The sequence below is a fragment of the Pocillopora verrucosa genome, chromosome 2 (genome assembly GCF_036669915.1).
Source record: "Pocillopora verrucosa isolate sample1 chromosome 2, ASM3666991v2, whole genome shotgun sequence".
Classification (NCBI taxonomy): Eukaryota; Metazoa; Cnidaria; class Anthozoa; order Scleractinia; family Pocilloporidae; genus Pocillopora; species Pocillopora verrucosa.
Window position 1 is genome coordinate 13,227,402 of NC_089313.1, and position 15,855 is coordinate 13,243,256.

The following is a 15,855-nucleotide window of genomic DNA, read 5'->3' on the forward strand; positions in this document are numbered from 1 at the left end:
AAATCTGCAGTACTCATGAATGAAATTGACAGAGTTTTACTAGAAGGCGTTGTAGGTTTCGGGAGAGGATGTTCTTTATTGCGAGATCGATGCCTTGATGGGAGGAATTCCGACAATTTTCACTCGCGAGAAAGAGAGACATATCGTGTTGTGGTACTCGATGGTGTGACAGCTCCTTGTTCATCGAGTAGTCCCGGCAAATTCAAACTTAGATTATCCATGCGAAATATTCTCATTGATAACTGATTTAAAGGATTGTTGTGGTCTTTTAAACGACGGTAGAAGGATTAGGGTGGCCATTTGGGGAGAGAAACAGTGAGGAATTTTCAAGTAAGTGCAAAGATCGATGTGTGTAGTTTGTAGTTCACCAAAAGAATGCAAGTTAGTCGCACTTCGATCGTAAGAGCTCGAAATGCCACGGACTCACTTCAGAACAGCGTGCTTTTATTTACATTGATTAAAATTTCTTGGAAAAAGCGCACCAAAAATTTGTTTCAAGCCGAAAAAAAAACTTTTAAATGTCAGAGAGATTTCCAATGGGATATTGCAATGTACTCTACAATAGTGCCAAATAATAACAGTCCAGCGGAATTCCGGTAAAATGTCTAAATCTTGGCTTCAAAGACTTTGCATATAGTTGGGATTTACGACTTCCTGTAGACTATAAATAATTTCAAAACATTTCGTAATACTCTTTGGAATATTAACGAGCTTTCACGAGGTTAAAGTTCTTTCTATAAAGAACTTTTTAAGAAATCAGCTGATTGTAAGTTAAGACTAAGCAGACATGGAAATTAACAGTCAGGAAGTCTCCTTCGTAATATTTTTTGCAGTCAGTTCGTTTGAAACTAACAGCTAAACTCTGTTTCCTTTTTAAATACAATCACATGCTCGACATTTTGTCAATATCATGAAATAAAAATATTTGATAAAGGACTTATTAAAATTTTTGGAGTGGGTCTGCTAGGATATTGAGGAAGTTGTATGGTGTTATTGAAGAACTGATGCACGTACTGAACACCTTTTTAGATAGTTTTTCTGAATAAGTTACAGCGAATAACTCAGTTTCCACGAGAGTAAAGTTATTTTTTTATTTCTTAATACCATCAGTGATGAGTGTTGGACAAATCCTGTGGTTATTGCTGATTATAAAATTCATTGTGAAGTTAGTACATACGTACAGTACTTGTGATAAGAATAGCGAGTCTTTCGATATTTGTTACCCTTCAGGAGACTATTTCATTCAAAATGATCTCGAAAAGCTGGGTATGAGAGATTAAAATAGCATTTTAACCTTCTCCTGGCAATAATGTAGACAGTATGACTTAATACACAGTGAAATTAATGTCTAAACCTGTTAAAGCTAATTATATACCAACTTCCAAAAACAGTTTCATGTAATATGATGCACACAGCATTTTTATTGGTTGGCATTGATAAATGATAGCTGGACAGGAAGATATTGGGCACACAAAGCAGGAAATTGTAATTTCTTGAGGCTTTTCTTATGATAATGAGAGGTGACTAAAGCCAGACAGCATCTTCCTGTATTCAGCAGAATGAAAGACAAAACAAAACATAACATACCTTACTCACAAAGGGGAGTATCACTATAGAGACATGTTAACAGTGTGAACATATAAATGTAGTCGACCAATATTTACTGGAACCATTAGGATAGTCAGCCAGTGTCTTATGTTTAGATGTCACCCTGCTCTGGTGACATACAGATCTCAGCAAACAATTGAACATATGGCACTCTCCTGTCACTGTATTGGTTAAACCCATCGGCTGTCTATCACCCTTAATACATGTGTTGTCTGAGTCTATCTGCCATACGCATGATTAGAAAAGCAAAGGCTGAAAATATTAATTTTCTGGTGCAGATGCTATGGCTTGCAACAGTAGGTTCAAATTGTTAATAATTTACTTGACACAATATGTTTGGAGCACCTTCAGTTTGTTTGTTATGTGAAAAAACCCTTAGGCTAGGTCACTTCCTGAGCTAAGAAAAAAATCATAAATAGACATACCTTCAACTCCACACTCTCAGTCACTCATCTTGTCTAGCAGAATAGCTAACTAGCATTGATGTATGTGAAAAGAGATGCAAATAGTGTATAGATCACGACTGGTTTTGAGGAGGAGGAGTTGCCATGTTTACTAGGTTTGTACATTGTAAGCCATAAAAACCACAATTGCTAACTTATAAATATACTATTCCAGCTGATCCAGGTTTACAAGAGAGATTTCGCTCGACAAACTTTCTATCTTACTTGAAATGGCATTACAGCCCTAAAAATATAATTACGAGGTGTTGGTTATCGAAGTGTAGTAATACTTTCCTGTGATAATCTTCAGCAGAGATTTCAAAAGAAGAGACTTGGAATGTTATGCAAGTAGAGTTAAGAAATACTAGAAACAAAGAATGCAAGCTGCAAACAATTTAAATTTACCAGAGAATGGCTGATAAAATTTAAATTTTTAGCATCCTCCCACTCGTCTTTACTGTTTAACTTAAATGGTATTATTGGAATAACCCCATGTGACATCTCTCTACACCCACCTCTAGGAATGTGTTATCTAAAACAATGGAAATTTTTACCTTACAGATCATTACTGATGATTTTTGCCATATACATAGATGAAATTTTGCCTATAATGCTAGCTTGATATTTTAGAAATACAGTACCTCATTAAGTTTTTCTTTTAAACTTAAGTTGTGATAGTTTTGCTCAATAAATAAAAAAAGCATATTTTAAGTTTAAAATACTCCCTATAAATAAGACAAATATACATTTAAGTGAGAGAAAATTTACAGTGTCTAGGAGGGGAGAGGGAGGGAGGGAGGGAGGGATGGAGGGATGGGTGGGCAAAAGACAGCTTTAAAATCCAAGATGCAGTCGAAACCAAGATGCAGTTTAAGGGTCTGGAGTCAAGCCTCCTTCCCTCCCCCTGAGTGTTCAGAAGAGGCTATGAGAAGGGAGGAAACAGTTGTCTTTTGCTTTTGAAAAGTACTTCTCAAAAATACTCCTGATGCTAAAATGTCACAATACACTCACCCAAACACAACTATCAACCAATGAGAGAGTGTGTACTATCTCAATCATTTACTAATGAAAGTTGTGATTATTGTTTGTATTCTGTTTCTGCAACAGAATTTTCTGTATGTTACCTTAATTTTTTTTTTTAAGTTTAATTCTGCCCTGCAATATGACTTTTACCCCTTTAAGTAAGGTAAACAGGGAGTAAATATCATATGTTAACAAAAATAAATGTTTCTTCATTAATTTTCCAGAAAAAGATTTAAGTCTCCAATACACAGTGGAAATTGTGCTGGATTAAAGATATTTGAGAGAGGAGGAAACCTGTTACAATCTGAAGGTACAATTTCTTTTGATATTTCACCCTTTACATTCTACCATCAGAATGTATATTCTCCATACTGTTCTCCTTACATTTCATATGGTGCTGACAAGGAGAATTTGTTTAATAATCAAGAGCTTCTTTAGTTGGTGATCATCTCCTGTTTTCTCATGAGTGAAATGTGTGTTTCAGGGGTGATATTGTAAGGAGAAATTAGATGCTAGTCACTCTTAGGAGTCAGTGAGTTAAGCAAACATGTTTACTACGTGTACATAGATTTGGTGACTTTCATTGAGTTTTTGTCTGCCTAACTGGCCTTTTCAAAATATTACAAGAACGAGAACTGTGTCTTCTTCCTAGCTGTGGCTCTTGCTGGGACGTGCAGTAATGCATCACACCACCTGTACCTCTCCAAGTCAAGTACAAGGAGAGGGAGCATGTTAGATGAAAAGCAAAACTGTTGCTGTTTGGGAGAGGGAGGGGACTTTGAGAATTTAGACTTGAATCACATTTTGTGCTGGGATGGATTTCCTTGCATAATAAATGCAGAGCCCCACATTGAATTAATTCTCTACACATTGCACTTTCCTGGCAACAAACTGGAAGGAATTAAGAAAACTGCAACAAGAATTAACCAAAATGTAATTCCATTTAGAGCATAGATGTTGCAATTATGTGAGCACTGACCCCTTCCCACAGCAGTGTTGAAGTTTTGATTCACAAACCATTGATATCATCAGTCAGTGAGATTTTTTTCCTGCTATGAGTTTTTGTCAGGGCTCTCTCCTATTTTTTCTCTTCCACTTCCCCTCCCTCCCATAAAGTCAACAAACCAAACCTTTAATCAACTTGGAAACAACCATCTAGCTTAAACTCCTGGGGTAGGGAGAGGCATTCTGGGAGTTGACCCTTTTAATATCACTTGGAACCAAAATGGAACTTCACCGCCCAACAAGGAGAAAATCGGGGAGGAAAAAATGGAAATCATTAATAAAGAAGATATTGTTAGAATTAAACGCGAAATTTTCAGAACTAAAATTGTTTAAAATGTGGTAGAGACAGTGCAGAGAAGTTACAGTTAGATCACGGAAGCAAAGTAGGGTTTTGTAAAATGACCAGGAACACAAGACAATGACCTTTGCCTGGGTTTGACCTTCTGATGCGCGCCACTCTCTCTTCTATTTAATGGACTGAAAACGTTTTTGGATTTTTTCTGCACTGCACTTTGAACCACCAAGATCTGTAAAAGCTCTTTTTGAATTAAATATTGTGTTTGCCGACCAAAACTCTGATGCAGAACAGTTGAGTAAAGAGAAAGTAACTCAGATGTCGAAATGAGAAAGAAAAAGCAGAGATGGTTTAACTTCTCTTTTCAGTAAATTGGCTGGTACGAGTTTCTCTTGGTTTACGGCCAAACAAGGAAAGGTCAAGAATCAAAGTTTTTAGTTTCTATTACTGTAAATTGGCTATTAGATTTTCTTGTTTAAGTCATCCATACTGTAAATGCCAGCGCAGTTCATACTTTCCTAAGGACTTCCTCAAACAATTTCTGAGAAAGTGGTTTTATTGCAACATCGTGCAGTAAAACAGATAGGAAAGTGCGTCAAAGTGCCAATTTAGAATGCCATGGATGGTTTTCTTGGAATCACCTACTTTCAGGTTTCTGACGAAAAATTTCTTCAAATCACTATTTCGAGTTAATTACCATTATGCAGTGTCACGATTTAAATCTGATATTAACAGGCAAACATTCTGTTTTTGGCTAGACTTAATACCCGGTAAAAGGTTTTTTTTAAAACTACGTTTTCATTAGTTGTCCACACGGCTAAATTTTTAGGTTGCGCGCGTATTGCTTAAAGAAAAGTATTAACAAACAAACGTATTTTGCAAACGATACTATTCCGAAAGTTATTAGTTCAGCGTTAGCAGTTTCGTGGATTACAGACCATATAAACTTGCTCATCTTCAAATTAAATTAATTTCGGCGAAGTTGTCTACAGAGGAAGCACTTGAAGCTGTTGCAAAACCTCATGTGTGCGCGCGGAGTGTTAAGTAACCGAGTATATCACGCGAGTACTCTGCGCGAAATAAACTCACTCTTCGCGTTATGGAAAAAAAAATATACGCCCCATTTATTTGGTGGTTTTAATGTGTAGTTATTCACGCTAAACATGCATGTTGTGTGATACTGACGGAAATGTGATCTATTTATAGACTATTTACGAACAGAAGATGGTTCAGTTCCGCTATTGTGACGAGTGATTACACAACGCATGTTACAGCACTGCGTTTGGGGACCTTGACGCCGGAATAAGCCGAAGTGTGAGGTAGGTTTCAGTAAATCTTATACGACATGTCTTGAGATGTCTTTATATCTATATAAGGAATAAAATCGCTGTAGCATAGCGTTTAAGACGGATTAAATGGGCCTTAAACAGCTTGGAATAACAATAATAGGTCGGTGGGTGAAGTCTGGGTTAAGATGAATTGAGAGATTTTTTTCGACACTGTGGAATTTTTAATGTATTCTTGAAATTTCGCGAATCGACTTTTTCAGCGGTGTTTCTTTGTCTTGGGAGTTTTTCTGTGTGTAAGTTATTTTTAGGTCTTCCTTTTAATCGACACCGTAATAAAAACTTAAAAACAGCGTGCTACCGTTAAGATACAACTAAAACTTTCCCTCTTGGAATAGTTTACATGTCTATCTAATGCGTTTATAATACCCTTGGCAAATTGATCGCGCGTGTAGCAGGAAAGTCTATAAACAAGAATTCATATCAAGGAGGAACTTATGACTCAGCTTCCTTGTTTCGAATCATTCCAGCTGCAAACCATGGCACCCGTCAAAGCCTTTTTAAAACTGAGAGAATTCTCAAAGTGTTTATAGAAGTCGGGGCATCATCCGACTGTTTAATTGCATCTGCATTGGTTTTGTTAAAGAAGGACTTTCTTTACACGTTTTTGAGGTAAAGTTAATTAAGTGAGGGAAGTTTTGAGAGATTAGACGATAATTTTACTTTCCGCCTAACGAACGAAATAGCGGAAGCAAATAATGTTTTTTATGACAGTCCTAATACTCGCAGCCATATGGTCTTTTCTTTTAGTTCTCGTCATATCCGTATATTTTCCACACATTCGCTTACTTGTGCTTGTGGAACTACGCTGGCGTTTTCTGCGCTCAGTTTGGGAGCAATCTCAAGTGCTGAAGTAATTTTTCAGTAGTTGCTGCATATATTGAAATAGTTTGATAGACATTAACTTCCGGCACGAAAACTCGGTCATTCAAAAAGTGGACACATCTAAACACAAATGCTTAGCAAGAATCTTAATATCTGTCACCAATCGAAGACATTATATGGCAATGAAGGTATTCATATCCGTATAAACACAATTTGTGAATGAGTACTTGACAATCCGATGGAGTAGCAATTTTATTCAGCTATTCTTTCTTGGCACATGTGTCAGTCAGGATGCAAATGAACCAATAAAATATACATGGCTAGCGGATTTCGACTTCGTGTCAAAATCCTTCGTCCTTTATTAAAAATAATTTTCAAGGAGATTTTGGAGTTTCTATGGAATCGGTCTTTTTCATGATACTTTGCACAGATCGGAAAAAGAAATTTCACGTGACTGCTATCATTCAGAGGAATAATGCCTATGAACATTTCCGCTTGCATCTTACAAGATGAATACAAAAACAAAGTTAATGATAATTTGATAAGTCATTCAGAGTTTCCCACTTCAAGTAATAGAGCAAATTAAATAAGATATAAAGGTAGCAATAATTATGTTGACGATAACTCATAAGAATGGTAAATTCAGTTGAAAATACATTCAAGGAATCGCGTACACATTGCAATAACACGTAACGATTGTTAAGTGCAAATTCCATTGTCAGTGGCAGTTCTCACATGCACAGCGATACCTTCTTGGTCGTTCTTCATCAGCTTTACTTCACGTCTGAAAAACGGCAACAAAAAGAGAAAAAAAAACAAACAAACAAAGAACTTAAGTAGAGCTATTTTAAACGATGACCCTGTGAGTGTCGAGACTAAAAAAACGAGATTTTCTAGGAAGATAGGAAGAGGGCAGCCATCAGACCACTTGTACTAAGATTTGCGAATGGAAATAATTTGTATCGCTGTGCAACTGGTAATTAACTTAGCGGGAGATATCCTTATAGTGATTAGTTAGCTCGATACATCTTCGCAGTCAGGGGAAGGCGATCATTCAATTCGACAAAGTAAGCTTAGTTAAACCAAGTTTCGTTATAGTTGTTATGTCTCGGCTGTAAATTTATTAACCGTCCAGTTTCAGAGTCCACATGGTCTAACAGGGTTATTTAAAGAACATTTAAGCGCCAGTTGCTATAGCGCTGCTCGTAGGAATGAACCAGCGCTCAACGCAATACATCCTCATAAATTTGTAAGTCGTCGCGTTTCAGACGTGTGTCCACCAGAGCCTACAAGGTTTTACAGAGTTATTTAAAGAACATTTAAGCGGTAGTAGTAACGGTGCTAATCGCAAGAATGAATCATCGCAATGCGTCCGCGTAGTTTTCGTGTTTCAGACGCGTGTCGATTAGAGCCTACAAGGGCTTACAGGGTTATTGAAAGAACTGTAATTTGCCTTATTTTAGGCGCTAAAGGCAAGAATAAACCAACGAAACGCGTCCTCGCTTCGATCAAAGTTTAAGAGGAATTCACCTGCTGAAGCCGACCGCAGTAGTTTGAGTGGAATTTATACGGACCTGTAACAGTGTTTTTTGTACGGTAAAAAAGTCTCATACAGTAAACGCTTGATAAAGCTTGACAAATCAAACCGGAAAAGTGCAATAAAAAGCGGAGAAGATTGATAAGGTCCGCAAACAAGCACCATTTAAGTATTTTGGCTCGTTTCCTATTTTTAAAGAGGTGAAGGTAAAGTGGCGTGATAAAGTTTGAGAGCAGACCTCGATAATTCTCGAAGCGAAGCAGACAATTGACGTGGAAGATAATGAATGCCAAAGATTACGAGAGAAAAATGCATAAATGGAAATGTGATCGCAAGTAAGTTATTTTAATTTATCACATTTGGCTTGTGGATAATAAGTTACAAGGAAACTGTTATGAAAGCAAAATGCATAAAGCAAAGCTTACGAAAAGAATTGAGACATCAGCGGAAGTAGCTCCAACCCATGTTTCCTAGATATGAGTTAGGCGCTAAACCATTTCAGCTTAAAAGGCAAGGCAATTCCAGTGAGTTCTGTTTACCACGCATATGATAATCATGAAAAAAAAAAACATGCAAAAATGATATTTTTCTCTTTGCGAAGGGCCGTGTTTTTACACCGTTTCGGCCTGTCAAAACTCGCAAGCTTTAAACGCAAGTTTTTTTTTTCTGGCATGTTTTCCAGACCGCCACTCGCAATGTGTCAGGTTGTTTTCCCGAGCAGACGCCGGAAAATCCTTCTCAAAATCATTTTTCATACTTCTGTTGTTGTTACAGAGGGGTTTTTTTTGTTCTCTGTTGTTTTTCAAAGTCTTTTGTTACTTTAAGTTACTTCCCTATAAGGATAGCGTAAAAGTCGTGATACAATTTCTCATCGTACAGTAATAATTTCATCTTCCGTTTTTCTAATGCGCTGAATTCTGTTACTGATCCTTGAAAGTGAAAGGTGGAACTAGAATTATGTTTTTTTAACCACCTTCTGCACACCGCAGAAACGTTTTTCTACGGAACTTTTTCCTTATTTGGCAAAAGCGTAGTTCGTGTGGGAAATAGCGTGTGATCGATGATGAGAAGAGTTGCTATCACCAGAATGTGACTCAACAGCGTCAAGTTAATTCAGGCGTGGGCAGTAGTTTATTTTCTGCACTATATCTTCGTGTTGCACTCGTCATGTTCTCACGGCTTATAGCGTTGCTAACAACGGAACATGTCTCCATTGTGTCTTATTATGAAAGGCGTGGGTACTAAGGTTTCTGTTTGTCACGTGGAATTTAAGGTGAAAACATTTTCTCAGTCTGTTACGTTACGTCATTACGGCTTTGAACCAACTTGATCGAAATAATAACAGAGATTCAGTGGTTTCCTGAAGATGAACCAAAGAAATTAGGCATGGTTTTCCCATGGTAACGACTGATGAAATTGGAACGCTTGTTTTAAAAAAATCTGATATTTCAACTCGACCTAGTTTTAGTTCTTTCATTTTTAGATGTATCAATGTCACATTTCGTTGAAATAGAAATTCATCGAAACCATTGAGGAGGAAGTTTTAGGCAAACTCCAACTACAAGTATTTTCCTTCTCCGCCATATCCTATACGTTTGGTAATTGAAAGCTATGGTTATTAAAAGCGAAAGCAGGAAAAAATGTCAACTAAACTTTAGCCGAAAGAGCGTTCTTTCCTCAACGTAAGAAATCAGGTTAAAAATGAACGCGATTATTTTGACGAGTTAATTTGCTGTGGGAAGTAGACTAAATAAACGGGATGTCTCAGTGATAGCTAAGGAAGTTGGCGTTCCACTCACCGGAGTCGTCAAGGCATAGCGAATGATGGATAGTTTTGGGGATGTCAAGAACAGTGTAGATGTGGCATATTTGGTAAATCACTACACAAAACTCGTATCTCATAGAAATTTGTCTATTCCTAGAGAATTTTTTACAAGGTCAGTTACTGTAAGGGAAAGTTTCTGCTCTCAATGCCGACAAAGTCCCTCACTTTCTCTTTAGAGACTTCCCGTCTTTCTTTTCTTCCTGTTTTAATTACCCTCAGTGCAAAATAGGAACAGTCACGGGAATTTCATTTTTTGACGGTTTTGTTCCAGTATAGTATCGCTAGCGGGTCATGTTAGGGAATGAATTCACCGGAATGCGAGCGCCGTTTCGATGGATGTCGAGGAAGATGTTCTGTTAAAGACTCATCTACGTAAATCCAGGTATATAGAAAATGTAGCTTTATTGTCAACATGCGATACTGTGAGAATTATCGAACAAGTAACGGCGAGGAAGAAAGTGTACGGGCGATTTACGAAGTTCATTTTCCATTCTACAAAATTACTAACAACAATTTCTGCCACTAGTAATTGTGCTTACATATCGGTTTTTTGTCAACCTTCCATTCGTGAGTCGGTAGTTCAAGTTGCCTTAATTTTTGCAACGGATGTCGCGGAAGATGTTCTGTTAAAGACTCATCTACGCAAATCCAGGTATACAGAAAATGTCGCTTTATTGTCAACATGCGATACTGTGAGAATCATCGAACATTCGAAGAAAGTGTACGAACGATTTACGAAATTCATTTTCTATTCCACAAAATTACTAACAGCAATTTCTGCCTCAGGTTACTGTGCTTACATATCGGTTTGTTTCAACCTTCCAATCGTGGGTCGGTAGTTCAAGTTGCCTTAACTTTGCAACGGCAAGATTCTTTATAGCACCGGCGTTTTTGTGTTTTAGAATCACTTTATAGCCGGCATTGTATAAGTAAACGGGCTTTTGAAAGTAGCGTTAATTGCTTGTGGTAAAAGCGTAGCTTAATTGGGTGCATAAAGGTCAATAGATCGAGATTTTGAAGCCTAAGAAAATTTCTCATGGTAACGTGTAATTTGGGTAAGATACGTTACCACCTCACGAACTCTTTGATCTACAAGTCTAATTGGCATTGGTAAATTGTGTGTCATGGCAACCGGTTAAGGGGAAAATCCCAGGATGGACTAACACCCCACCAAGACGGAACAACACAAAGTGAGAATGCGAGGCATGTCTCTTAAAAAATTTAACCCCAGTTTGGTTCTCTTCTTGAACTGAACCAGTATAGTAGTTTTTATTGACCCTCCGCCTGGGAGGGTATTTTGAGTTAGTTAACAACTCTTTGCGAGGAACTTCGGCCAGACAGCGTTGACCAGTTTACAATATTTTGAAGGAAATTTTTGCAAATGCCTCCAATTTCGGAATCAAATTTCCTAAAGAGGAATGATAGCTAGGGCATTTTTCCTCTGCCGTAGAACGTACCCATTTCTACACTTCGTTTCTAAAATGTGAAGAAACCTCAAAAGACCTACACGATCTAAATTTATTTCAATTTTAGACAGAACGATAAAAAAAACATATTCTTTGGAGCAGCAATATCTACATAGTCAACAACAAGGTGTGCACCCTTTACTTGGAAGTAAAATTACCCCTAATTTGTTTCACGCTAAGATTATCGGTGTATGCCACTTAATTGAGTGTTAGGGAAGGCTTGAAGTCATCGTATTTTTCTCCCGAATGCATCTGATCGAGAAGAAGAAAGACGAGAAAAGGTTTCGAGTCTACACGATGTTGGGTTCAAAAAAAAATCTTTGCAGTTGATACTCCTACATTTGTGGTAGGTGTGCGTGAGTGTCTCCCCCGTGTTAATCTACTCTTGTTAACGATCAAGTTAAGATTTGTAGCCTGCGAAACGTTACTTCCGATGCACCGGTGTTCATATGTAGGTGACATATTTTAGTTATTAAGCATATTCTTGGTGAACAAGTTTAAAGCTGGTTTTAGTTATACGGAGATTGCAACTCGACGTTACATGATAGTGCAGCGGTGAGAGGCTTACATTTTGAAATTTTCACTCAACAAAATGTTTATTTTCGTAAAAAGACGTTGCAAAATTGAGATGGCCAGGTCGGTTTCTATTGAGCTAAAACCAGCCAAATTAACTCAAATTAACCAGCCCTTAAGCTCGCCACATAAATCCACCTGCTCAGATCAAAATAGCATGCCCCGTTTTAGCTTTGCGCATACAAAGTTGTTATTCTCCCGATTATCCTATCGGCGGAACAGTTACACATCTGAAATGAAAGAAACAAGTCTATCTTTTAGAGCGCACTCTGTAGTCCCTCGACGTTTTGTCAAGGAAGAGGCTTAACTGATAGGCGTCAGTCGTGGCCACGGAACCGGAATAAACGCGTGCAGAAAATGGCCACTCTTCGTGAAGTGCCCGCTGGGCAAGAACGAAATGCGAGGCGTATGAGGTACAATGAAAATGCACGACACATAGTCATCAGTTAAAAGTCAAATTGCATTGCAGTACAGGCAAGCAGTTAAGAACACGAAAGTGCACAACAACACTACACGGTAATGAACAAATTCTCGTCCGAAAAGATATTTTCTTCTGTAATAATTTGGTTGGGTGGTGTGTTTGTCTCATCACCATTCTGGTTATGAAATAAAATGCTTTCTGCGTGTTTTGTCTATCAGGTAAACGCAAGTTGTCGAGTTGTGTTATTTTCGACCATTTTTCGCGATATGCTTGCCGCTTTTCTCATTAGCTACATGACCTCTGAATTAAATCTTCTTGAGAAGTAGATATGCAGTTTCAATTCGAGCTTCATCAGTCTCGTCGCTAATTTTGATGAGCGAACGCTTTTTAACTAACGTCCTTGTTTGGCCTAAGCATTGACTGTAAGAAAAAAAAAAATAAACTCAAAACTCATGCAGCTCTCTTCAGATCGGACTGCTTTTACGGCTGCCATTTCCTCGGGCTTTGAGCGCTGATTGAAGAAACACAACAACTGAAGATAGTGGCTTATGTGCCAGTTTTTTAATTATATAGTTAAAGTTTTTTTTGAAGAAAAAAGACAAGAAAATAAGCGACGCGGAAAAGTGTGGTGGCGAAATGATTAATCTAAACACTAGCAATTTTATTATTTTGCAATTAGGACGGAGTTAAGCCACCTACGGCAAAAACGAACTCGTGAACAATGTCGCCAAAACACACAAAGAAAGCTTATAGTAGTTCATTACTTTGGCATTTTGCACAGAACTTGCAGTCAAAAATCGCGCAAGTAGTTGTACCCGCGCGTGAATCTAAAATGTCTCCAAAATCTCTTGGGAGAGAGAGAGCTAGTGTCGGCGTTTCCCCGGTGTAAGTGGTGACCACTTAGCTGCGTGATTTATTGTACTAGACATTTGCAGTCGTTGTTGATCTCATTACTCTTATTCCTCCTTCAAGTGTGGGCCCTATAAACCACATAGAACACTCAGCAGTTCTTACGAGAGATTTGAGCCGACATTTCGTTTAAGTCGAATAGTCTAGCACCTAGGCAGTGCCCTTGAAAGATTTTAGAGTTACAGCCAGGTTCAATCCAACAAGTAGTGTGGATTGCACTAGAGACGACTCCAACTCTGTTTTAACCCCATCTTAAGGGATCTACCAGTGTCTAGCTAAGAGCAAAATCAAGGTTTAGTGCGCATGTCACAGAAGCGGACTTTCTATCGAAACCGAGGATATTTTCTTGTTGCGGAAACGATATTGCAGCAATAATTCCTGAAAGTATTGACGTACATCGTATTTGAATGACCTAAGGAGTTCCTGTGGCTACGCTTACACAAGTTCTTTTCGACAAAAACGTGTCAAGGTAATTTATATCACGCATTGCCCGTGCATTCACCGAACTTTACATAATGTCGCCAGACCTGGGTTTCATATGCTGTGTCGAAGTATTTCGCGGGCTGTGAGATATGAAGACCACTGGGTGAATCTTGGCCAAAACCAGGCTAGAAACACGAAGAGTCGTTTCCTTGTTTAGATTCCAGTATTTGGTGAAACACTTTACTGGTGTAACAACTTTACTTGCTAGACCTAGGTTGATAAATTACTGGTAACCGAACGCCCAATGCAAATTTTTAAGTCCCTTAAAAACAGAACACATCTTCTTTGCCATCCAAAAGATCGTTAAGCTTTCAAACTTTGGAAAAAAAATTGAAAAAGATTGTAATGCTTCTGAAATCGGGTCTTATGTGTTCGTAAGGGGGTTTCAGCTAACGAAATTTAGCGGTCAACTGTTCCCATCCGTTCGTTTCGTTTTGTGTTTTTGCTTAGTTTATTTCAATGCTTCGTCCTTAGGTTGGCCGATATGCACTTTTCTACCAAACTGTTTGTATCTCTTGTCCTACCGGCTGCCATCACTATCATCGTAAGTTTTTTATGGCTGAAAAAGAAGAACAAGGAGGCGGAAGAACTTGAGCAGCTTGAAGAAAAACCAGATGTAAACAGTGAGGGAAAGGAGAAAATCATCCCAGGCAAACACAAAGATGCCTCGAGCGAGAACAGCGAAGTTAGTGAGTTCAATGTAGACACGGAAGCTTCAGACTTGCACCATTTCCGGCTGGAAAAACAGCCAAGCACAACAGAAAGCACACAACAAGATTACGGGGTAGAAACGAAGCCGTCGACGAGTTCGGAACTCAAAGAATCTTCGGGCGGAGAAGAATCAGCTAGCGAGGGAAGTGTCGATAGTGGCACTCTTTTGAGTTTCACTGAAGGTTTCAATAATGGCACTCCACCTCTCGGCGAAGAGAATGCAAGATCCCGAAAAAGCTCAGACAACAGCAACAAAGACGTGTGGGAGATTGAATTCCCCCAGATTTTGTGCGGAAGATTGATAGGACGGAAAGGCAAAAACGTTCGAGTGATCTCCGAGAAATCTGGAGCGAAAATTCGATTGATTCCTCAGTCGCCAGGCGAAGTTTCAACGCATCGAATCATCTCAGTTACAGGAAACGCCACACAGATTCAAAGTGCGCTAGATTCTATTCACGAAAAGTTTCCCTGTGTACCCCTGACAAGGCTCAACTCTGCTGTAAACGGTACAGCAAACGCTGTACACGTTCAGCCCATGGTGACCGCTGCCATGCCCGTACAGGCCTTACCTTTCGTTCAAGCTATGCTTCCGAGCGTTGCTAACTTCGATGTGGTGGTGACGAGCGTAGCGGATGCTGGTCACTTTTTCGTGCAGTTGCATAACGACTTCATGCAAAGGCAGCTTCAAGACCTTCACCAGAACATGTTGCAATGCTACGGACAAGGGACAGCGCCATTGATTCTTCCTCTTCCACAACCAATTGTGGTGGGCTCGTGCTGTGCGGCGCCGGCATACACCTATAATGGCTGGTACAGGGCACAAGTTCTTGGGCCAACTGGTAATCCTGACGAAGTAGAGGTTAAATATTTGGATTATGGAGGATATGGAAGGATTGCTGCGTCGAGTCTCCGACAATTAAGGTGAGCAAGCGATTGTGTTACAAAGATGCATATGTGACCTCTGCCAGTCACTTTTTAATGCTTAGTCATTTGTTTTGGTTCAAACTTTCGCTAAACTGAAACCTTAGTATTTTACAGAAATTAGTTTTACATTTCTCTTCGGAAAACGCGAAGAAAACTACTCTCCACTTGATGATTATACAGTTGAGACACGAGTATTTCGCGTAAAGGGCTTACTTAACATTCCATGTCTTGTCAATTCAGTCCGATAAAATTAAGCCGAATAAAACTCAGACATCGATATTGAAAACTTTCTTTACAAAGCTTAGCTAACCCTTTTTAGGCACCGTGTATTTGAAACGTGTAGGCCTGGAAGGAAAAAGTAAATATGGCTCTCCTGCCACGTTCACATAAACGGCTCCTACTCATTTCCATGCTGTTTGAACATCGACTTCATTAAGACTAGCGATTCCATTTTCTAAGTT

The 15,855-nt window shown here is 38.7% G+C and overlaps 1 protein-coding gene and 1 long non-coding RNA gene across 7 annotated transcripts in view; one reads left to right on the forward strand and one right to left on the reverse strand.

The window, feature by feature from the left end:
* LOC131768918 (A-kinase anchor protein 1, mitochondrial) overlaps positions 1 to 15,855 on the forward strand; it is a 23,455-nt gene continuing 7,600 nt past the window's right edge. The window contains exons 1-5 of one of the 6 annotated variants that reach the window (XM_066162185.1): positions 1 to 330; positions 3,299 to 3,384; positions 5,581 to 5,693; positions 8,281 to 8,417; positions 14,234 to 15,391. In XM_066162185.1, the coding sequence (XP_066018282.1) occupies positions 8,365 to 8,417; positions 14,234 to 15,391 (1,211 nt within the window). In that variant the 5' untranslated portion in view covers positions 1 to 330; positions 3,299 to 3,384; positions 5,581 to 5,693; positions 8,281 to 8,364. Of the gene's footprint in view, positions 331 to 2,142; positions 2,168 to 3,298; positions 3,385 to 5,580; positions 5,694 to 7,458; positions 7,522 to 8,280; positions 8,418 to 10,189; positions 10,290 to 13,647; positions 13,746 to 14,233; positions 15,392 to 15,855 lie in introns of those variants that run through there. The other 5 variants (XM_066162186.1, XM_059084621.2, XM_066162187.1 and 2 more) reach the window with 5 other exon arrangements.
* LOC131768919 (uncharacterized) overlaps positions 6,801 to 15,855 on the reverse strand; it is a 21,876-nt gene continuing 12,821 nt past the window's right edge. Inside the window, exon 3 of the long non-coding RNA XR_009339018.2 lies at positions 6,801 to 7,329. This is a non-coding gene — a long non-coding RNA (uncharacterized lncRNA). The remainder of the gene's footprint in view (positions 7,330 to 15,855) is intronic.